The following is a 24,296-nucleotide window of genomic DNA, read 5'->3' on the forward strand; positions in this document are numbered from 1 at the left end:
TACCAGTAAATGCAAACAATCCATATACAAATGTTTCAAAATATTTACGATAAAGTGCTGTTCACTGATTATCTTTTGTGCTCACATCTTTGTTTTCTGTTTCCTTTAAAAAATATATCTATCAGGTTTTTAATGATGTTTCAAAACTTGAGTGCAGTTTCTACACATAATATCCATAGGTTTTTAACAAATGATCTGTGGATAATTAATAAACCATTAATGAATTTATTTGTATTTAGAATGACAAAAGTCTAAAGTTGCACAATATATGCTTTTTATTATGGAAAAAAAAACTGTGTCGTAATTGAACTAACTGGATAAATAGCATTCCCTGCTATATAACCATTCAGATGTCAGGCATTTTTACCCTTGAATAGGTTCTAATCATGTTTAGAACATGTTTATAACGTTAGTTGGTTCTACGCAAAGTTCATACCCAAGCTGTGAGTTTCATCACAGTAAATAGCCTTTCGCTGTCTCATTGTTTAGTGATTTATTTAACAGGGTGCACGGTGGTGCCAGTACCAGTGCCAGGGCGTTGCCACTCCAGAATGAGAATAAACTAAAAGCTGAAACTGAAGCAGTGTGCCATTTCTGCACATCAATGCACCAATAACACACACACACACACACACACACACACACACACACACACACACACACACACACGCATTCTCTCTTTTCTTGTGTTGAAGGGGACCACCTAGTGGGCATCACGTGTAACTGCAATTTGTTTTTACATCTTTTTATTTTTTTATTTTATTAATTTAAAGGGAAGCGTAATTGCAAATAAATGAAACGTTCTTCCAGATCATCAGCTTTATTTCAAGAATTAACATTTCTAGCCCGAAAGGGAGGGTTTTTTTATTTAACAGAAAAACAAATTGATGTCAATCATACACTCTCCTCACCAGATCAGATTTCACCCGAACGGAAGCTCTAAAGGAGATGTATGACATCGTCCACACCTACATTGTCAAAGCAGCAATATACACTTACCGGCCATTTTATTAGGAAAATCGAACTGGACCCTCATTTTGCTCCACAAATGCATCAATGCTTTAGGACATGGATTTCACAATGTGTTGGACATATTCCTTTTGAATTCTGCTGAACAATTTCATCACACAACTGCTGCAGATTTCTACCAAAACCCATCATCGGTTTAGATGGAAGAGCTGGTGAGTGTGGACGCCAGGACACAGAACTTATTGTCCCATTGTTTATGGAAAGAGTTTCTTCTGAAATAATGCTTTGTAAGATGCTGCACCATCATGCTGGAAGTAGCCATTATAAAAGGGGGTAGGTGATGGTGTAAGGGGGTGTGCATGGTCTGACGATGCTGGATTAATGTTAAGGTGTGCAGTGTGTGCTACGAAAAAAAAAAAACATCCCCACACTATAACACTACTTCTACCAGCCCAAACTGCTGACACAAAGAAAACAGAGCAGATTAAGTATATAGATTCCTATTTTTAAGACCTAATTCAGATCCTACTCATATGTGTTATAAATCCACTTTTATCACACAAGGCGAAGTTTTTCCAATCTGTCAAGTAATTCCTTTTTTTGTTGACAGGAGTGGAACTTCTGCTGTGGTATCCTATTGGTCTCAAGGTTTGAGGTTGAGGTTCTGAGATGCTTTTCTGCTCACCACGTTGGTATTTTAGTTATATATATATCCAGCCTTCCTGGTTTGAATTGCTGGCCATATCTGGCCATATTTGTGTTTGCATCTTTTTACAGAGAAGATGCTGCGTTATTTATTCTTTTTCTGTAGCCATAAACTGGACCAGAGAAAGGGAAAAGAGACCCTGTGATGAATTATTCGCTATTCTTTATCATGTATTTACACAGGTGGTCTAGTGGTTAGTATGCGGCTCTCTCAAGCCAGTGCACCCTTAGTGCCGGTCCCAAGCCCGGATAAATGGGGAGGGTTGCGTTAGGAAGGGCATCCAGCGTAAAAACATGTGCCAAATTGAACATGCGGATCATGAATACGGATGATGATCCGCTGTGGCGACCCCTAATGGGAGAAGCCGAAAGGAAGTTTTTATTAAACGAATGTGTTCATGCTAGTCTAAAAAAATGCGTAAATGTACCAGCAGATGGAGCTGTTGTCTAAAAATTCTACATGTTATCATGGCAAAATGCTACCGAGCTGTAGAGTTCCCTGTTATTAGGATAGGACTTCGCTTTGTACTTTTAATATGTAGCTTCCTCCTGAAGTGGATATGCTGCGCCTGTTTATCTACCACTCAGAATAAATTGCAAGGAATTGTTCAGTCCATGGATCTATTAACTACTATTACCATTTTAGACAGCATTAAACAGCTTTTGTTGACCAGAGTTTACAGGTTAATAAAATAACTCTTTTAACTAAGATAATCTATCTATCTATCTATCTATCTATCTATCTATCTATCTATCTATCTATCTATCTATCTATCTATCTATCTATCTATCTATCTATGTTTACTTTAGTTTAGTTACTATTTAGAAAGTTTGTCATCTGTAGCGCCCCCTGGTGTTTGGTTTATAAAAACACCGATCAGTCTAATTCGACAACTCTTTTCATCCCATAGTTTTAAAAATCTTTCATTGTCTAGATTAAACCATTAAATAATGTATCTGTCTCGTGTAAAAAGATGTTCAAAAAGAAAAGAAAATGGACATTACCTAAATAAAATGCTTGTAGAAAAAAAAGCAATTTATTACTTTTTTTTTAGTTGACTGTCATTGGGTCTTGCTGCTTACAGCTGTTGTGTCACTTTCTTACTCTGTCACCCATCCGGCTTTGTTCAGCAGGCTGCTGCTACATTGTTTAAAGCACCAACCGCCTGCCCCAGCTTCCTGAGCTCCTGTTCTCTAGTGAACAGCACAAGGGATAGAGAGGAAATATGTGTGTTTATGCTCTTTTTGGGGAAAAAAAAAAATTCAGCAGCGTGGGTGGAAGAGAAAGAGAGAGAGAGAGTATGGAATGTTGTGATGTCACTAACTAAGTCATACACAAAGGCAAAGGAGGACAGCAGCACTCATTCTCCCAATCTGTAACGCCTGCTGTACACCGTCCGCACCCAACTGTGAGTATGAATATAGTCTTTATTCCTCCACTCGTCTTTCCTGCATTGACTTTTTGCCTTTTATCTTGTCTTCCATCACTCTTCCAGCTGCTGCAAACTTCTACTGTGGTTGACTGACAGCCCTCACCCTGGCTTTGTCTCGCTCATGCCATCTGTTTCTTGTAAATGTTTCCGTTCTTAAGGGACGCCTGAACTAACATGCATGCTCCTCTCTTTAGTCACTGCTCTTGAAGTTGAGTTAGAGCTACAAAAAGACAAGGCTAAAATAGAACTCAAGTGCTTCGTTGGGGTTTGTAAGAGGGTGGGGGATTTTTTTTTTTTTTTTTTTTTTAGAGGAATCTCCTCCCATTTAAGCAAGAGAAACTGCATGTTTAACAGCACTCTGGTGCCTCACACTGTTTTTGAGAAAAGGAGTCTGGCAGAGCAGTTGAACAAGGATGACAAGAAAATGAGAGAAGAAGGCAAACAGGAAAAGTTAGTAGAGGCACAAAGAAATCCTAACTTGACCCATAAAACGACAATGCAAGCAAGCGAACCTAAGCTACAAAAAAAACAGGCAGATTGTTTCCAGATGTTGTAACTTGTCATTTTTGTTTTAACCCCCACAGCCTGTCCAGCTGCCGGCTGCTGCTCAGTGATGAAAGAGTGTTGTGAGTGAGCAAGCAGCAGGGCTCAGGAGCAGGGCCGGCACCCAGGCACACACTCCATATAATTCCAACACATACTTTTTCTCCATCTGGAGCTAAAGGATTAAACACACGCACAAAAAAAGTAGCCATGTTGCAGCAGATCCTAAAGGAAATGTACATCGACCCGGATGTATTGGACGCTCTGAATGAGGAGCAGAAGAAGACGTTGTTCCTGAAGATGAGACAGGAGCAAGTCCGGCGCTGGAAAGAGCATGAGGAGAAACTGGAGAAAGAGGAACCACGCAAACCCAGGCCAGGTACGGCATCACCATGTTACACGTCTTTACATTTACAATGCAAATCATCAGTCAACTGTAATTAAAGTAGATGTGGACAATGTGGACATTGGTCACAGTTTGGTTAAGATGTTGTCCTAACTGGAAGAAATCCAAGCTGCCCCTTCTGGGCCTATCAACCCTGAACTGTTCAACTCTTCAGCAATATTCAAATGAAAGAAATGTAAGCCACTTTAGATAAGAGCGCCGAACAAATGCGATTAATGTTCATAAATCCTACATTGTAACTGATTCATCCTGTTCTCAACCACTTTGTTTCCAATCAGAAGCTCTATAACACTTTTGTCTCACTCCATAATCTACCATCAACAATAAAAAGCAATCAGACATGGGCAGTTCATGTAGATGTATGTGGCTATTTTAACTTCCTGATTGTTATTTTCCTTCCTGTGGAGAATCTGTGTTGTCTCATGAAATTCTGTGTTGTTCTATGTAGCACCTCAGTCCTCGAGGAACTTTGTTTTGTTTCACTGTGTACTGTACCAACTCAATATGTTTAACATGACAATACAGGTAGTCCCCGACTTATGATGGAGATGCGTTACAATGACACCATTGTAAATAAAAAAAAAAAAAAAAAAAACGGAAGTCGAGACAAGGCCTAGCAGAACAAGGAAAATTAATGAATGGTGATCACTATGGGGTAGTATACTGTAATTTGTTAATAATTAAACAAATGGCAGTACACAATTTAGCAAAACAGAGCAATGTACAGTACGGTAATGTATAAACTTTACAGTATATGTGTATGTGGCAATGGGTGCGTGCACGAGCGCCAATTCACGAGTGAAGGACAGAGCCAGACGCGCTTTGTTTCATTGGTGATTAAAAGGAGTGAGACAAGATCTAAAATTGGGCTCTGAAACACTAGAAACGTAGAAAAGAATATGCTGTCTACCAATAAGACAATCTGTCAATTGCTGCCGAGAGTAAGTCATCTCACAAGCTGAGATACGTCCTACTGTATCGTACCAAATTTTAAATGCCGCACGAAAATGTGAATATTTAAAAAAATAAATTGTATCGCTATAATCATTGTAAGATAGAAAAATTGTAGGTCAAACCATCGTAACTCGGCTTCCAAACAAACCCTTGTGTGTTGGAGAAAAGATGTTTGGACTTGAACTTCAATCCGTTTCTGTTTCACAGCTAGTGTCAGTATGAAACAGTGAGTGAGCATTTGGACCCAAAATCTAAGTCTACGTCTTTAAGACTTTAGGATACCAAACATGATAGGAACACAATGTGTAAGCTTAGCATAGGGTGTGTTTGTTTAAATTTTATAAAAGAGGTGGAGTCCAGCAATTGCTATTGGCTGTTATGGACATAGTCAAGGTTTTTGATATTTTCAGACTTTTTTCCCCAAAAGAAAACACCAGCATTTAATACAATTAGGAATAAATCAAATCAATACAATTTTATGGCTGCCTTAAGCTAATATCTGTAACAACTTGATCTGCAAGCCATGTGCCAATGTTGACCATACAAACAAACTAAATATTTAATACCGCATGAGTTAATAACTAATGTATCATAAAGAAGACTGCATAAAATCCAGTTAAAAATGTGGAAAGGATTTGGATGAAGTGGGAGCTAAATGGATACAATAGTGGATATCTGATTGGAAGGTCATGGGTTAATGGTGTCTGCCAAATGCTATAAATGTAAACGGGGACAAAGTGGGTTTTTTTTTTTTTTTTTGAGTCAATATGGTAAACCTGGAAGAATAATCATGAGGAGAGTAATTTTGATCATCTTATATACATCACCACATATATATCATATTGAAAACTCCAAGCAAAAATGTTCTAATTACACTGAGAATGTTTTGTTAAGATGTTACACACCCAAACCTTCTCATCAATACACACCTTGCAAACGTCATACTGATATAACCTTTACTATACCGGTCTGCTCATGCTTTCTTTAAAAGCCTGTCAGGGCCAAATATGGTATGACTGTATATATGATTTAGTAGTGAGAACATTCAGCTGATAGTGTGTGGTTTGAGTATGGTAGGCACATCCTGTGTTATGCGACGAGTGAAACGATGAACGCTCACAGAAACTCAGCACTGAAACCACAGAGAGCAGCGAAATGTGCTTTAGAGACAGTTTATACAGCCATGATTTCCGGGTGAGACGGCATTAGAAAGAATGTCAGGTTTTAGGGCATTTATATTGGAATTGACATCGACTAACTAAATAGATCTTTTTCCCTTGACTGAGATTTTTAAAGAAGAATTAGGTAACAAATCATTTTATAGTTTGTCCAATGTCATGTGGGTCAGACAACAACTGTTTAGTAGTTTACATATTAACAACTCATAAATGCACAAATGTGTTCACTGACCTGCATTTAGCTGTTTACCTTCTAAATACACAAATACAACATCAAATCTTACTTGTCTCTCACACAATCCTGACTGGTTATAAGAAATTATAGTGTGGAATTTAACTTACAATGGAATAAGTAGAATCTTAATTAACATGAAATAAAATTTCAATACAATAAAATTTTAATGGAATTTGTATATGTAAGCATATACATAAATGAGCATACTGTATATACGCCATACACCGATCAGGCATAACATTATAACTACCTGCATAATATTGTGTCAGTCCCTCTTTTGCTCCCAAATAGTCCCGTCGAGCATTAACAGTATTACCTTCAGCAATTTGAGCTACAGAACCTCATCTGTTGGATTGGACCACATGGACCAGCCTTCGATCCCCACTTGCATCAATAAGTCGTGCATCAATAAGTCATGACCCTGTCGCCACTTCACCACTGTTCATTCCTTGGAATATATACTGACCACTGCTATCATAATTTGGCCCATATCAAATTCTTACACTTGTGCATTTTTCCTGCTTCTAACACATAAACCTGAGATAAAAAAGTTTACTTGCTGCCTAATATATCCCACCCACTAAGACTAACCTGATATACACATATGTAGAACATTGAACATTGCCTAAAAATGGTAATTATGGTCTTATATTAAGTGTTCACCACTAAACCACATTTTGTAATGTTACAACCTACAATGGAAATGGATTGAATTGGTATTATGTATGGGAAATGGATTTAAGTTTTTATGTCAGATTTTTTAAGATCTGAGTGATGTGATAGAAACACAATTGTTCTATCATTGAGAGATTGTCGAGTTCGAATCGTGATAAGTCCATAGCCATATATGTGAGCTCATGTATGTGTAAAAGTATCGATAGTTCTTTGTGCTAAGTGTGTGATACCAAACAAGCCAATTAAAAAAAGAAAAACACAGTCAGCTAGCTTTATGTGATTTGGATTAAGTGTTTATTCTTATATTCACATATCTGGCATTTCACACTTCCCCATTGAAAAAGACTTACAGAAGTCTCCATGAATAAATATTTAATTTGTTACTGGTTCATTAGGACACAGACTGAGAATACCATCCCTCAAAAAACTCTGTTGGAAGGAAATATGGTTAGAATAGCATGTTTTTTCCGTTCATCATTTCATGTTAGGTAGTTGTCATATTAGAAGAACTGTCTGGGACTTGAAAACTGGCAGGTGACCAAATTAGGAGAGAAAATGGATTGCTAATGAAGATTAACACTTTTTTTTTTTGCTCAGGAGGTGAGTTTATTTGTTTCCTACCAAAAATAGTAAGAAAACAATACTAGCTATATATACAGTGGGTACGGAAAGTATTCAGACCCCCTTACATTTTTCACTCTTTGTTATATTGCAGCCATTTGCTAAAATCATTTAGGTTCATTCTTCTTCCTCATGAATGTACACATAGCACCCCATACTGACAGAAAAACACAGAATTGTTGACATTGTTGCAGATTTATTAAAAAAGAAAAAATGAAATATCACATGGTCCTAAGTATTCAGACCCTTTGCTCAGTATTTAGTAGAAGCCCCCTTTTGATCTAATACAGCCAGGAGTCTTTTTGGGAAAGATGCAACAAGTCTTTCACACCTGGATTTGGGGATCCTCTGCCATTCCTCCTTGCAGGTCCTCTCCAGTTCTGTCAGGTTGGATGGTAAAAGTTCGGTGGACAGCCATTTTTAAGTCTCTCCAGAGATGCTCAATTGGGTTTAATTCAGGGCTCTGGCTGGGCCATTCAAGAACAGTCACGGAGTTGTTGTGAAGCCACTCCTTCGTTATTTTAGCTGTGTGCTTAGGGTCATTGTCTTGTTGGAAGGTAAACCTTCGGCCCAGTCTGAGGTCCAGAGCACTCTGGAGAAGGTTTTTGTCCAGGATATCCCTGTACTTGGCCGCATTCATCTTTCCCTCGATTGCAACCAGTCGTCCTGTCCCTGCAGCTGAAAAACACCCCCACAGCATGATGCTGCCACCACCATGCTTCACTGTTGGGACTGTATTGGACAGGTGACGAGCAGTGCCTGGTTTTCTCCACACATACCGCTTAGAATTAAGGCCAAAAAGTTCTATTTTGGTCTCATCAGACCAGAGAATCTTATTTCTCACCATCTTGGAGTCCTTCAGGTGTTTTGTAGCAAACTCCATGCGGGCTTTCATGTGTCTTACACTGAGGAGAGGCTTCCGTCGGGCCACTCTGCCATAAAGCCCCGACTGGTGGAGGGCTGCAGTGATGGTTGCCTTTCTACAACTTTCTCCCATCTCCTGACTGCATCTCTGGAGCTCAGCCACAGTGATCTTTGGGTTCTTCTTTACCTCTCTCACCAAGGCTCTTCTCCCCCGATAGCTCAGTTTGGCCGGACGGCCAGCTCTAGGAAGGGTTCTGGTCGTCCCAAACGTCTTCCATTTGAGGAATTATGGAGGCCACTGTGCTCTTAGGAACCTTAAGTGCAGCAGAAATCTTTTTGTAACCTTGGCCAGATCTGTGCCTTGCCACAATTCTGTCTCTGAGCTCTTCAGGCAGTTCCTTTGACCTCATGATTCTCATTTGCTCTGACATGCATTGTGATCTGGAAGGTCTTATATAGACAGGTGTGTGGCTTTCCTAATCAAGTCCAATCAGTATAATCAAACACAGCTGGACTCAAATAAAGGTGTAGAACCATCTCAAGGATGATCAGAAGAAATGGAAAGCACCCGAGTTAAATATATGAGTGTCACAGCAAAGGGTCTGAATACTTAGGGCCATGTGATATTTCAGTTTTTCTTTTTTAATAAATCTGCAAAAAGGTGAACAATTCTGTTTTTTTCTGTCAATATGGGGAGCTGTGTGTACATTCATGAGGAAGAAGAATGAACTTAAATGATTTTAGCAAATGGCTGCAATATAACAAAGAGTGAAAAATGTAAGGGGGTCTGAATACTTTCCGTACCCACTGTATATATATATGTATATATATATATATATATATATATATATATATATATATATATATATATATATATATATATATATATATATATATACAGTGAGGAAAATAAGTATTTGAACACTCTGCTATTTTGCAAGTTCTCCCACTTAGAAATCATGGAGAGGTCTGAAATTGTCATCGTAGGTGCATGTCCACTGTGAGAGACATAATCTAAAAGAAAAATCCAGAAATCACAATATATGATTTTTAAACTATTTATTTGTATAATACAGCTGCAAATAAGTATTTGAACACCTGTCTATCAGCTAGAATTCTGACCCTAAAAAGACCTGTTAGTCTGCCTTAAAAATGTCCACCTTCATTTATTATCCTAAATTAGATGCACCTGTTTGAGGTGGTTAGCTGCATAAAGACACCTGTCTACCCCGTACAATCAGTAAGAATCCAACTACTAACATGGCCAAGACCAAAGAGCTGTCCAAAGATACTAGAGACAATATTGTACACCTCCACAAGGCTGGAAAGGGCTACAATAAAATTGCCAAGCAGCTTGGTGAAAAAAGGTCCACTGTTGGAGCAATCATTAGAAAATGGAAGAAGCTAAACATGAATGTCAATCTCCCTCGGACTGGGGCTCCATGCAAGATCTCACCTCGTGGCGTCTCAATGATCCTAAGGAAGGTGAGAAATTAGCCCAGAACTACACGGGAGGAGCTGGTCAATTACCTGAAAAGAGTTGGGACCACCGTTTCCAAGGTTACTGTTGGTAATACACTAAGACGTCATGGTTTGAAATCATGCATGGCACGGCTTGTTCCCCTGCTTAAACCAGCACATGTCCAGGCACGTCTTAAGTTTGCCAATGACCATTTGGATGATCCAGAGGAGTCATGGAAGAAAGTCATGTAGTCAGATGAGACCAAAATAGAACTTTTGGGTCATAATTCCACTAAACGTGTTTGGAGGAAGAAGAATGATGAGTACCATCCCAAGAACACCATCCCTACTGTGAAGCATGGGGGTGGTAGCATCATGCTTTGGGGGTGTTTTTCTGCACATGGGACAGGGCGACTGCACTGTATTAAGGAGAGGATGACCGGGGCCATGTATTGCGAGATTTTAGGGAACAACCTCCTTCCCTCTGTTAGAGCATTGAAGATGGGTCGAGGCTGGGTCTTCCAACATGACAGCGTCCCGAAGCACACAGCCAGGATAACCAAGGAGTGGCTCTGTAAGAAGCATATCAAGGTTCTAGCTTGGCCTTGGCAGTCTCCAGACCTAAACCCAATAGAGAATCTTTGGAGGAAGCTCAAACTCCGTGTTTCTCAGCGACAGGCCAGAAACCCTACTGATCTAGAGAAGATCTGTGTGGAGGAGTGGGCCAAAATCCCTCCTGCAGTGTGTGCAAACCTGGTGAAACTCTACAGGAAATGTTTGACCTCTGTAATTGCAAACAAAGGCTACTGTACCAAATATTAACATTGACTTTCTCAGGTGTTCAAATACTTATTTGCAGCTGTATCATACAAATAAATAGTTAAAAAATCATACATTGTGATTTCTGGATTTTTTCTTTTAGATTATGTCTCTCACAGTGGACATGCACGTACAATGACAATTTCAGACCCCTCCATGATTTCTAAGTGGGAGAACTTGCAAAATAGCAGGGTGTTCCAATACTTATTTTCCTCACTGTATATATATATATTTATTTTTACTGCTATTATTTTCAGCTACAAAACTTGTTTATTTAAACCTCTTCCTTAATCTACAACCAAGAAGACAATTTTGATTCAGAAAATGGATCATGAAATAAATTATAACCTTTTAGGATTACAATATTTCAATTAGGTAAAAATTTATCAACTTTTATCAGTAGACTCTATGTATATGAGGCCCCTGTATAAGCCATATTTAAGGCACAGCTGAAAGGGAACAGAAATGCTGTATGTATAACATGAAGAACAAGGCCCAAGTATGCTGTTAAGATCTTGGTGTTATGAAACTGACCTACAGTAGATTAAAGCAGTTAATTAAAAACTTTAAGTATTTTAAGCTTTAAGTGTACAAGTTCTCAGGACTGCTGTGACATTAAAACAATCTTACTAGTCAGCATTTTCATGAAACACGTAGTGGGCTTTTGTGAGAAAACTTGCAATAAAATAGATGACTCAGGAGACTGCAGGCTATCTCAGCAGCAGCAGCTGAGCAAGTCATGAGGAGAAGTTCAAACAGGAGTGTTCTGATAACTATAAGTCACATGTAGGCTGGCGGTGCATTAACTCGCCTTGACATGTGCGTCGTTTCGACCTTTTCATGGCTACGTCAAAGACAAAGCTGTTATTATCATGTGCTTTTCAAGGCTTGCTGGAGAAAACAGAGAGGCCTCTTTTTTCCTTGAGACGTATGCAGCTGTTCCTCAGCTGGTCAGTGGTTTCTCTAAACCACAGAGATACAATATCCTCAAACACAGTGGACAATAACCCAACAGACTGTCAGACTAGATTCTCTTCTCTGACTGAATCTTTTCATGCTATGTAATTTGGCAAATAAAATATAATAGTTCAATTTGTGTCTGCTCTAGAGCACAAAGATTTTAAGCGTGAACCAGTGATCGCTTTCATTTTAAAAGCAGGACAGGAAATATCTGCCAGGCCATGTTCCATGCCACAAAAAAATTAACTGCCAGCAAAGCAGGAAGTCTACAGGAAGCGCTTGTGCTCCAAACAAACAGCAGAGAAAGCAGGCTGAAGGCACAAAGCAAGAGAGAGCACGAGTGAAGCCAGATTTGAATGTCATCCGTGGTGAATCTTGCATAATCTGTATAACTGGATGAAGTTCTAGCTGTCAAGGGGCTGTGTGTATATTTCAGGAAATGCCTGGTTGCCTGGGAAAGTTCAAATATTTAGTTTTACAAGGATGTAGTGTGACAGGAGTATTGGGGAATTCATGTTACTGGCAACCAGGAAGTCTATAAACCAAAGTGGATTAGAGACAGTACGGCATTGAACATATGCAATAATCTGACATGATGTGATACAATGTTGTGAAAAAAAGTGTATACTGTCACCTAATTAAATCAAGTACACTTTTTAATTTTCTTATAATTGGAACTATATATGTTTTATAGTGTAGGTCATAAATATGTCCTTTATGACTCTTTATTGCATAGAATAAATAACAACAAGGGCTTGTTTGTAGAAAAATAATCATGCAGTAAGGTTGATGCGATCCCAATGTGTTCTAATGTTTTTTATTATGTCAACCTGCATCAGTTGATCCAAAATTACAACATATTATACATTAAATTTGATTTTAGTTAGGTCTAATGTTCAGGAACTGGCACAATTCCTGTTAACACCTTCACTATAGCTGCTATAAACATTCGAAACACCCATCGTCCTCTCTTTTTTCTCCATCATAAAAAAGTAAACAAAATAAATGACCATGCCAAGAAAGCGCAAACCCCTCAATCCTGACTGTTACAGAGCTTTTGAACTGGAGACTGCTTTCAAAATACTTTGTTTTCTCACCAGATAATGTCACTAAATAGGTTTCTTACTAAAGAATGATACTATAAAATGGTAATGTATCAATGTGTTCTTGTAGAAAAACTGTCAGAGCTGCTGTAATAAAAAAAATTAAAAAAAAAGGTATCCAAAATGAAACAATCAATAAATCAATCTAAACCGAATGTTAAACAGTGCTGTGGCAAATAAATGCATTAATAAATAAAAACAATGTGTTTAATTTACACTGCAAATAATTTGGATTGTAATTAAATTTGTTGATAAAAAAAAAGAAAACGAAAAAGGCTTTTCTACTATAGGCCATTTTATTATTTTATTCAGAATTATTCTGGCTTTTATGAATTCTGTCCAAGAAAAACATCTAAACCTGTGTGTTAAACCATCAAGGTTAATGTCTGGTAAACTGGTTTCTGTTACTAAGCCCTAAATGTTTGCAAGTCCTCACTTTCAGAAATATTATTCACCACTTTTATAATCAGGCATTATTACTTCTGACACAACCTATTCTAAATCTCTCTGCTGTGACACTTTCCTTACTTAGCATAATAAGCATAATCTACATTCGCTTATTATGCTGAATGTAAATTATGGACATAGGGCTTAGTCATTAAAAGAGCTAGTTCAGAGAAAAAGTGAAAATTCAAATCACTATGCAACATATAATTGAGAAGTAATAATGAATTGGCAACACTGACACATCAGTGGCTAGTCACTGCTAGCAAACACTTAGCATTTAGTGGTATAAAAATCAGAAAGATGTCAAACTATATCCCAAACTAATACTATATTAAAGAAATAATTTTGTAATTATTGCATTTTTCCTTCACTTGGAAGACTGAAACCTATTCCAGCATGACATAGCCACTTTGCACAAAGACTGTTCGATAGCGATGTTCGTACATGGTTTGGAGTGAAAGATTTGAAGTGGCCTATTTTAGAGATTAACCTCAAAACCTATTGAACACTTTTTTGATTAATTGGAATGCTGACTGCACCCCAGGCCTCCTCACCTCACTTACATCAGTACCTGACCTTACTAACACTCTTGTGGCTGAATAAACACAAATCTCTACAAGCACACTCCAAAATCTATTGGAACATCTTATTAAAGCTTATTAAAACTGCAAATATGGGCTCCATGTGGATTGGGTTGTCAGGTGTCCACAAACCTTTGTCCATATAGTGCATCTTTTCTGAAGTGATGTTATTTTTGTGCTGGGACTACAGTAAAATTGCTGCACTCATTTGCTACCTGTTGATTGATTGGCTGACAGGATTTTCAGTTAATGGCATAAGAAAGTATCAAATGCGTGTAATATAAGTGGCTTCATACAACAGTATACCAGGTACTATCAAGAAGGCAATTTTTACAGTGTGTTTGTGATTTGTCCATCTCTTAATTAAAAGATATCCCACAGTTGATTTTTGTTTATCTAGTAATTACACAGTTGCACACTTTCTTTAATCTAGCAATTGAGATTTTATTTTCATCAGTTTTTTTATATAATTCCATAATGCACAATGATTTTATTAACCTCATAACTGAAAGAGAATATTTCACAATTGCTACCTGACTGCTTGTTAATTTTGCACAATTATGACTTGCTGTTGTTGTTTCCAATCAAACCACAGGGCTTCTTGAAACAGAAAGCATGCAGTGCAGGGTAACTGCTTTGTTTTTTTAAATCAATACCCTAATAATCCGTCTCAATAACACACAATTGTGAAATAAAAACTTACAATGAACTTTAAGTGAACTTACACTACATTTGCATGATATATTTTTTATACATGATGTAATCAGGCTCTCATACCATACGATTTTGCCATCATGTTATTTAATAATGTAAAAAAATTTTTTTATTTATAGCATGTCTTGCATTGATCTTGAGAACATGTGCTGACCATTTTTAAGTCCTTTGGAGGCTATGTGTTTTCTTCCTCTCTTTGAAATAGAAGCACTGTACATTATGTTGTCATATCATATATTGAACAATTTTCTATTCTGAGATTTTGTATTATTGCAGCTCAAATTCAGTTGTGTCAGCAACGTTCTTTTTTATTTTATTTCTTTGTTTATTTGATTCCCACATTCATTTGTTAAAACATAATTTTTGCTAGTAAATTTATGAATTTCAGTGTTGTTATTATTAGTGTTATTATTATATCATTATTATTATGAATTAGTGGTGGGCACTGTGGACACCCAGTAGCATACAAAACATGTCAGATTTTAAGTTTGCGCTTCCGGCGCCATCTAGGAGGTGTCTAATCATGTTGGAATGTTGCGTTCTGTGATTGGATGGTCAGAGAGCACATTAGTCAGCTTGCAAACCACATCTGTAGCAAACTGCACAAGTTCAAATATATTTCTGTGGATTTTATAGCTGTTTTTTTATGACAAAGGAGAATAAATTGATTTGGTTGCAGATATACTTACAAGTACATTAACAATATGAACATTATTAAGAGAAGCTGGACATAGAGAGGAAAGATCGGGAAAACAATTCAAAACTGTTCTTAAGGTTTTTCATTAACCATTAAAAATTGGCAAACAAAAACACACCATTTTGCCTTTGGTAATGGCATTCATTCTCACTGTATAAGATACCTGTCTGTGATGCAGTGATCTGTTATACTGCGTTTCTCTATAATAATAATTTTTATAGCTATTTACATTCTATAGCTATTTACATGCACTTGGAAGACAACCTTATCGAGAGCAACTTACAACAGAGCAGTTGGGGGTTAAGGGCCTTGTTTGAGGGCCCAGCAGTGGATGGTGCTGGGATTGGAACTCCGACACCTTCTGAGTTCAAAGAACAATGCCTTAACCATTAAGCTACCACCTGCATAATGAGGGTATTATTAATTATTATTATTTTATTAGTAGTATTAGTAGTAGTGGTAGTAGTAGAAGTAGCAGTGCTATTAGTGATACCATTATTATTATTATTATTATTATTATTATTATTATTATTATTATTATTATTATTATTATTATTAGAACTGCCCCACTGTCATGCTTTATTAAAAATAACCTACTTTGATGTAGCAAATAGAAGAGTATTATTATATATATTAAACATGACAGTGAGGCAGTTTGAAAAATCTCAAACATTTGTTGAACTAATTAAGAAGCTGGAAAAGAACTAATCAGTTGGCAAACATGGTCTACCAGTCTGGCAGCTTGCTATGTGTTTTTGCAGCTGGTTGCTGGTCAGCTGGTCAGACTAAGCAAGAAATCCCAGCACAATCTGTCAATAGACCTTACAGCTAATGATTTTGAATGCAGACTAAACCACTACCAAGTGGTTTGGTTTTCCTGTTTGAGGGAATTCATAACAAACTAGCTACTCTCTTGTTTTGATAGCTAGACTATTTGTTATGACAACCGAGGGCATGTCTGCCTGTCGAGCTGGAATGCCGTGCCTTTGCCACGAGGTGTTCAAGAAGAACCAGTTTATTCTGACATCCTTCCCTTGTTTGCAGCCAAATCTCTTCTTTATGTGCTTGTCACCCCCCCCCCATACCAAAGCAATTACAAATGAAAATCCGTTGATGCGTAATGAATGATGAATGCTCTTACACCTTTTGTTTTATTGTGTTATTCCTCTTTTTTGAAGCAATAACATATGCATACATACATGTGATGAAAGAATATAATGAGTATCCCTGTGTCTTTTTCTGTCTCTTATTGTGTAGCTCACAGTAAGAGTGTCAGCTGGCTGTTGGGATGCGACGGTGACGTGAAAGTCATCGTCATCGGAGAAATGGACGAGTTCAAGTCCTCCAAGATCCTCCGCTCAGGGTTTGGAGAGAGGAAAGCTGCTAGTCTTTGCAACAGTTACCAGTATGGACACATTCTTTTCCTTGTACTGCAGTGCAGTCAGAATTCATGTTTGAAATGTTATGTTTTAAACAATTAGTTAATTTTGGAATGAATGAGTTGTATTTTGTCGTATCCAAATTTGGAGTTGGAGCATTTCGGTGTGTGAAAAGCGATCCTTTGGAAACTACTTAATTGGGCATGAAGGGCTAGGGCTAAAGAAAACATCATATAATAAAAAGATTTGACATGAATGGCATAACAACATATTTAGGGTATTACTCACAACGGCTGAATATTTTTAATTTTCTGTGTACTAATTTACTCATTTTCTTAAGCCGATAATAAAAATGCATATGACACACTAACCGGAGCCATTCATGGGTGTCTAGACGAAGAGGGTAGATAGCACTTTCCTAAAGTACACTCTATGAACATAAATTTCTGGACAGCTGACCATAAGATTTGTATGTGCTTTTTTAAACATCTCATTCCAGATTTAGTCTTAATTTACAGTTATAATAACCTCTACAGTTCTGAGAAGATGTTTCACTAGATTTGTAAGATTTGTGCTCTTTGAGCCACAAGGACGTTAGTCAGGCACTGATGTAGGTTAGGTGAGAAGGCCTGGGTGCAATCAGCATTCAAACTCATCCAAAAAGTGTTCAAAACAATTAAAGTCAGAGTTTTATAGCAGGCCACTCAAGATCTTGCATTCCAACCCATGTAAAGCACATGTTCATGGAGCATACTTTGTGCAAGGTGGCATTGTCATGCTGGTACAAGCTTGGCTCTACTAGTTGAACTTAAACTCCTATTTTGGGGGAACTGTTTGAAAAAGATCCACATAGTCAGTCATAGCTCAGTCAGGTGTCCCAATACTTCTGTCTTCATAGTGACCATTTTAGACTTTGGCATTAGCAGAAGTTCTGAAAATATTCTACTTCCCAGTTGAAGCAGGCGTTTGCTTTATGTTATTACGTGTTAAAGTAATAAGCAACAGATAGCTTGTGGTTTGAAAGTGACAAGATCAAATGCCAGAAAAAATGAATAATCCTAATATTCTGTGTTAAATATCTTCTATTTGTAGGTGTCAAAAAACAAAAAAACAGCGAAGTATATTTCCATAGTCATGTAATATATTTTCTAATATTAATTAGCCTTATTGCCCTTAGTATATGTTTTATATTGCTTACTGTTAATTTCTGTTCTGTTATTATATTCTGTATGTCCTATTGCAGCATCCAGGAACCAAGTTTCAAGAGTAACCTTGTAAGCCGAACTTCCACAGAACCTGTGGGATCAGGCAGAGAAAATCTCCCACCCAAAACATTGTCTGGAGTACAGCTTGATTTAAAGGTGAGTGAAAGAGAAACCCGTGCTTCGACACTTCATTAGCACGAACATTCCTCAGCAAAAGAAACAATGCTGTAGTTTTTCTGAGAAAACATTATTAAAATAGATATTTCAAATGTTTGTAAAATCTCATAAAAACTTGTTTACCATCTCCCACAATCGTTCTTTTGTTCTCCTGAAACGTTGTGAGAGCTTAGTAATCTTGTAAATGAGGAGAAGAATGAAGGTGGATGTGTGTTTGCTGTGACTGCATCAGTTTGTGAGCATTTTTTTTTTTTGTGGATGTGTATGTGTCAGTGTTTGGGCCTGGTGTGAGTGTGTGCTTGTGCTTGCATTTAGGTGATACTGGATTACGTATTAGTGTGCGGGTGTGTGTGTGTGTGTGCGTGTGTAGGTGACCTTCCTGTTGCTGTCATTAATCTGGGACAGAGCCGTGGGGCAGTGAGACGGACTTTCTCCGCAGGGAGAGCCATCACTGCTCAAGAGCCAAATAAATCACAACCTCTGTCTCTCTGTCTTTCCACTCGGTTCTCTTGTCTTTCTTTTTCCACTATTCCCTTCATTACATTTAACACAAGCTTCCCTTCCTCGTCACCTGCATCTCTACCTTTTCCTCTCTCGGCTCACCTCTGTTCTGCTTTGGAGTTTGCATGCTGTTTTTGCAGCTTAGTGTGTGTGTGTGTGTGTGTGTGTGTGTGTGTGTGTGTGTGTGTGTGTGTGTGTGTGTGTGTGTGTGTGTGTGTGCAGGCGGTCTCATACGCATAGTCTGAGTCAAATTCGGCTCTGTGCTACCGGTTTTAGTTCCACCCTAGAGAACAACTGAGGGAGGTCAAAGCCCTGCGACACTATGATCTGTGCTAGAGGCTGGATGTGAGTGTGTGTGGGTGTGTGTATATGGTGAAAAAAAGTGAGAATGAGAAAGTGGAGAGCGCAAGCGAGTGTGGTAAAATCTGCAGTCCAGTAAGGCGCGGGTGAATTCTCATGCTCGTGCCCTTCTCTTTCACGCTATACTAATGCGAGAGAGGGTGGTGGGGAGTGGTGGGCTGTGGGGGGAGAAGAAGAAGAAGAAGGCACATCGCACATCGTCGTGGGGTTGCCATGGCAACGCCGTGTGCAGCCCAGCGCTCGATAAGATGGACGTAGGCTGGTCGCTTTGGCCACAGTGTAAGCCTTCAGAACCTCACATTCTCCGAATGCATTAAGTCTGTGCAAAAACATGCGATTCTGGAAGTGTCCGTGGCTTATTATAAACACAGTCATGTTACACACTTTTTATTGCACTACTTTCAAGTTATGCTTGATTTGCATGTTTAAATACGTTCAGTGTTTACAGGTCGTCTAATTCAGCAGGCTCAAAGTGATACTCTGTGTGATCTGAGGTCTTGTGTTTTTTTGACAGGAAAACAGTAAAGAAGTGAGGACGCTGCCCCCTCCACAGGTAGGCTTTGGTATTGCAATGTGATTATGTTTATTTATTTATTTATTTATTTATTTATTTGTTTGTTTGTTTGTTTGTTTGCTTATTTATTTATAGCAGAAACTTTTTGAAATCCAAGGTTGTTATTTAAAGAATCGCAAATCTTTATTACGCCCCCTCCCAATAATTCTATACAATCAATTATATTCATACTTCCTATTTAAACTATTCACAGTACATGGTCATAGCTGTATAGCTTTATTATTATTATTAGATTAAATAAGTGCTAGCAAATAGTTTGGTTTGTTCGTTGAATTGAAAACATTTTGTATTTTATGTAATATTGCCATAAGACTAAAGCCGATTTTACACTAAATGCACTGCTGGCCCTATACAACTTGCCCTAATGCTTTTGTTTTTGCACTTTATCTTGATCTAATATGTGTAAATATTGCACATATTGCAAACATATCACTGTTTATATAGGACACTTAATCTGACAGTTTTTATTTTCATTTTATCATCATATAATTATCATTGTAATATATTTTATACATCAGATTTATGTGCATAAAACAGAACAACCCTAACCCTAGAGTTTAGTAACAAAACCTCCTGTGACCTCATGCACATGTCATAACCCCAAGGTTGAAAACCTTTGCTTTGATGTAAATAATGTTATTTAATGAAACATGTCTTCTCTGGACTTTCTTTATAGATATCATCATGTGAACAAAAGCCTGCAACTCCTGTTGAGAATGTAAGTACGATGGCTGGGTGTGTTATGACATATGACTTATAAGAAAAGTATATTGAACGCTTGTAGTAATTACATTGAAAAAAATATGCAGAATAATGTATTTTTAATATTTATATTAAATATGATGCAAATATAATAAATACATTCAATCAATATTTTTTATTATATTCAGTTATTATTTATTATATTATTATATTATATTCATATTATATTATAGTAACTTTAATTAATAGTAATATCATTAAAATTCATTATTATATTATTAGATATTTCTTTTTGTAATGAAGTTGTAACAATTTTTATTTTTATTTTTTTAAAAAACCCAGGAACAATATTTTATATGTTTATACAATATAATATATTATACAAAATAATATATTAATTAATGCCTAAAATTATATATTAATATTTAGTATATAAAAATGCTAACAGTTACCCCTTATTACCACTAACACTGTTCAAGTCATAACTGAATATGCCTGCCTGAGTAGCAGTACAGTTTAATACACAATCTAATACACAGTGTAATATACAATCTAATGCACAGTCATTCGCACACTAATATACAACCTACAGTCTAATACCAATGTAATACCCAGTCTAATACACATCCCTATACCAGCCTATTATACAGTCCAATACACAGTCTAATACACAGGCTAATATACAGTTTAATACAGCGTCTAATACACAGCCGAATATACAGTCCATCACACAGTCTAATACATAGCCTAATATACAGTTTAATACACAGCATAATACACAGCCTAATATACAGTCCAATACGCAGTCTAATACAGAGTCTAATCTAGAACGTAATGCACAGTCATACACACAGTATAATATACAGTCTAATATACATTTGGATACACAGTCTATTACAAAATCTTTTTACACATTTTAATATATAGTCAAACATATAGTCTAATACACAATCTGATAATCATCTATACTCATCTAACTCAAGTCTAATACATCTTACAATGTCATGCTTAATATAATACACAATCTAATATGCAATGTACTGCATAGTCTAATACACAATACTAATACAGAGGTTTGGATTCATGCATCTCTTCTCAGAATACTATAATACCAGTACTGGGTATGATAAGATTTTTAAAAGGGCACCATGGTGAAAATAAGAATGTTTTTGGACTGTGCAACATATGGACACATCTTTAAAAAACACTAATAAGGGAAATGCTGTATGATATCATTACTTTTTCTTCCTACACTCTTTATTTCTTATGTGCACAAGTCAAAAATTCTTCTTTGTGTCTGGTATGCTGGTGTATTTTTATATATACACACACCTTTTTTTATGTAATTTTTTTGTAACTCTGTGTCTGTAAATGGAAAAAGATAAATACAGCCGCTGATTAATTACAGACTGTCCGCTCCCGAGAGCTGGCCTTACATCAACTCTCTTGGTGTTTCCTGTGTGGAAAGTCCCTAAACGTCATAGTGAAACCACTGGCAATGCTTTCTGCCTCCATTTCTCTGTCTCTGCCTGTCTCTGTTAGACTCTGTAGATATATATCCTTCTGTCTCTTCCAGGTTCTATAGTTATGTCTTTGTCTCTCTTACACACTGTAAGATAGGTCTCTCTTTCCCTCTCTCTTAGTCTCTCTGTGTTTATCAGTCTTCTAGCCACCTCAATTCTTTTTCTGTTTCAGTCTCTGTAATTTTGTATCTCTTTGTCTTTGTCTGTCTTTCTGTCTAATTATTTGCAGGTACGTACCTTCCAGTCTCTGTCTTTCTCTTTCTCTCCCCCTCTCTCCCTCACTTGCTCTCTCTCCCTCCTACTGTGAAGGTATTTCTCTCTCTCATCTCTGTCTCTAGCTCTGTGGTTATGTCTCTCTCTCTCTCTCTCTCTCTCTCTCTCTCTCTCTCTCTCTCTCTCTCTCTCTCTCTCTCTCTCTCTCTCTCTTTCTCTCTCTCTCTCCCTCTCTCTCTCTCTCTCTCTCCCCTTCTACACACACACACACACACACACACACACACACACACACACACACACACACACACACACACACACACACACACACACACTCGCTTTCTCTCTCTGTTCCTTTATCTCATTCTGTAGGTATGGCACTATTGAGTATGTCTCATACTCAGTCTCATTCTTTTTAGGTCTCTCACTGTCTGTCTTGCTCATATTCTTTTTGTATTCCCCTGTCTCAGTCTCTTTTTCTCATAAGTTTGTAAGTATGTCCTTCTGTCTATCTCTGTTTCAGGCTGTGTAGAGTGCTCTGCGTGTCTGTGGTCTTTCCTGGCTCTTCTCTCTAAAGCCTGAGAGGGCTAAGGAGGTCACAACACCAGCTGTCCTCTGGCACTTCTCCTCAGATCCGTCCTCTCACACCTGTCTCTGTCCTTACTCTGGCACTGCGTCCTAAATTTCCCTTAGCAGTTTGTGTTTGTGCACCAGAACAGGACTTTCCTCCATTCCGGGTTCCTGTCCTTTTAAAGAGTCGTTGTGGAGGCATTAGCCTGTGTAATTTCGAAGCGCTTTTGTGTAAAGTATAAGTTGAAATGTGTGTGAAGGGGATCAGTACAATAACAATCACATGGGTGCAGAATGAGGAGGGAAAGGGAAAGGGAAAAAGCCGGGCCCACGGGTTTTACCCGGAGCAGATGGTTGATAAAGTTGATGCGGGAATTAAAGTGTCAGAGACGGAGGACGTGTCAGTTGCAGATGGATGGAATTGTGCGATCGTCTCCGGAGGCGAAGGGCAGGGGCAGCGGGCTTTTTCCTCAGTGCCATGCACACACACACACACGTGCGTGCACGTGCACAAGCGTACACTCACACTCACACACACTGACATGCACACACACACACACACACACACACACACACACACACACACACACACACACACACACACACACACACACACACTCACAGCTCCATCCTCACGTAGCTCTGAGCAGAGCTATATCTTCTCCCCCATTATGTCACCGAATATCTGTTCACACATTAGACTCGATCATGAGCCACATGTTTTATGCTTGTGTGTTTTTTTTCTGTATTCATTGTGACTGGTTTAACTGTTAATAAGCAAGAATGGCTGTGAGAAAGAGTAGGGAGTAAATTACACACTTTGCTGTATATTCTTTAAATTGTTTTCTTAAGCATCCTTCGAATAGTTAGCTGTTCTTTGCCTGCTTGTTTCCGTTTGCCTAAATTTGGTCTACCTCCTCTAATTATTGAATAGACTACTTCCACATCTGAAACATATAAGGACATTCCACTTACCTACTGTATAACAGATCTTCTACTAAGAGAGAAAAAACTAAAATTACTTTAAAAGCTATCTGAACAGAACAGAAGTTCTAGCAGCAATAAATACTTATAAAAAAATAACCACTTATTTTTATATAGATAGATAGATAGATAGATAGATAGATAGATAGATAGATAGATAGATAGATAGATAGATAGATAGATAGATAGATAGATAGATAGATAGATAGATAGATAGATAGATAGATAGATAGATAGATATAGACAGACAGACAATTCTACTTATGACCACTGGTGGTGCTGTTGCACTTGATTCCACAAAAAAAACAGTAATCCATTAGATAGACATTTATTAACAACAATAAATTCTTGAAACAAATTCAGTTTTTTTTTTAGCTTTGAAAGACAGTAAGGGTTTAACCCTTCTAATACAATTACACCAACTCAATCCCTGCTTTCTACAAACTTTTTTTTTTTTCATTTTTGCTTCAATTCTTCATTTTGTACTGTAGCTGACAGGCTAAACTCATTGCTGGCTCTTCTCTCCCCTTTTAGGTTGAAGAGACCAAAGAGGAAGATGACGCAGATGGCCCTTTGGACGATGCACTTTCTCTGCCCTCCATTTGCTACAGACCCCACCTGATGTCTGCCAGCGTCCTGCACAGCCTTGCACCCAAGGACACACAGCAGAAAACCACACCGCTGTCGATTACAAGCAGGCTCGGCTCGGTTGAAGCCAGTGAGTCTCGTTGTAACAAAGGTGA

The 24,296-nt window shown here is 37.7% G+C and overlaps 1 protein-coding gene across 2 annotated transcripts in view; it reads left to right on the plus strand.

Annotated features, from left to right (window-relative positions):
• Positions 1-784: 784 nt before the first annotated feature.
• LOC310739568 (SH2 domain-containing protein 4A) overlaps positions 785-24,296 on the plus strand; it is a 33,297-nt gene continuing 9,785 nt past the window's right edge. The window contains exons 1-8 of one of the 2 annotated variants that reach the window (XM_083565560.1): positions 785-1,181; positions 2,809-3,083; positions 3,692-4,029; positions 16,623-16,770; positions 17,988-18,105; positions 19,502-19,540; positions 20,238-20,279; positions 24,088-24,292. In XM_083565560.1, coding sequence (XP_083421686.1) covers positions 3,861-4,029; positions 16,623-16,770; positions 17,988-18,105; positions 19,502-19,540; positions 20,238-20,279; positions 24,088-24,292 — 721 coding nt within the window. In that variant the 5' untranslated portion in view covers positions 785-1,181; positions 2,809-3,083; positions 3,692-3,860. Of the gene's footprint in view, positions 1,182-2,808; positions 3,558-3,691; positions 4,030-16,622; positions 16,771-17,987; positions 18,106-19,501; positions 19,541-20,237; positions 20,280-24,087; positions 24,293-24,296 lie in introns of those variants that run through there. The other variant, XM_083565561.1, reaches the window with a different exon arrangement.

The sequence above is a fragment of the Silurus aristotelis genome, assembly GCF_946808225.1.
Source record: "Silurus aristotelis genome assembly, chromosome: 16".
In the NCBI taxonomy this organism is placed as follows: Eukaryota; Metazoa; Chordata; class Actinopteri; order Siluriformes; family Siluridae; genus Silurus; species Silurus aristotelis.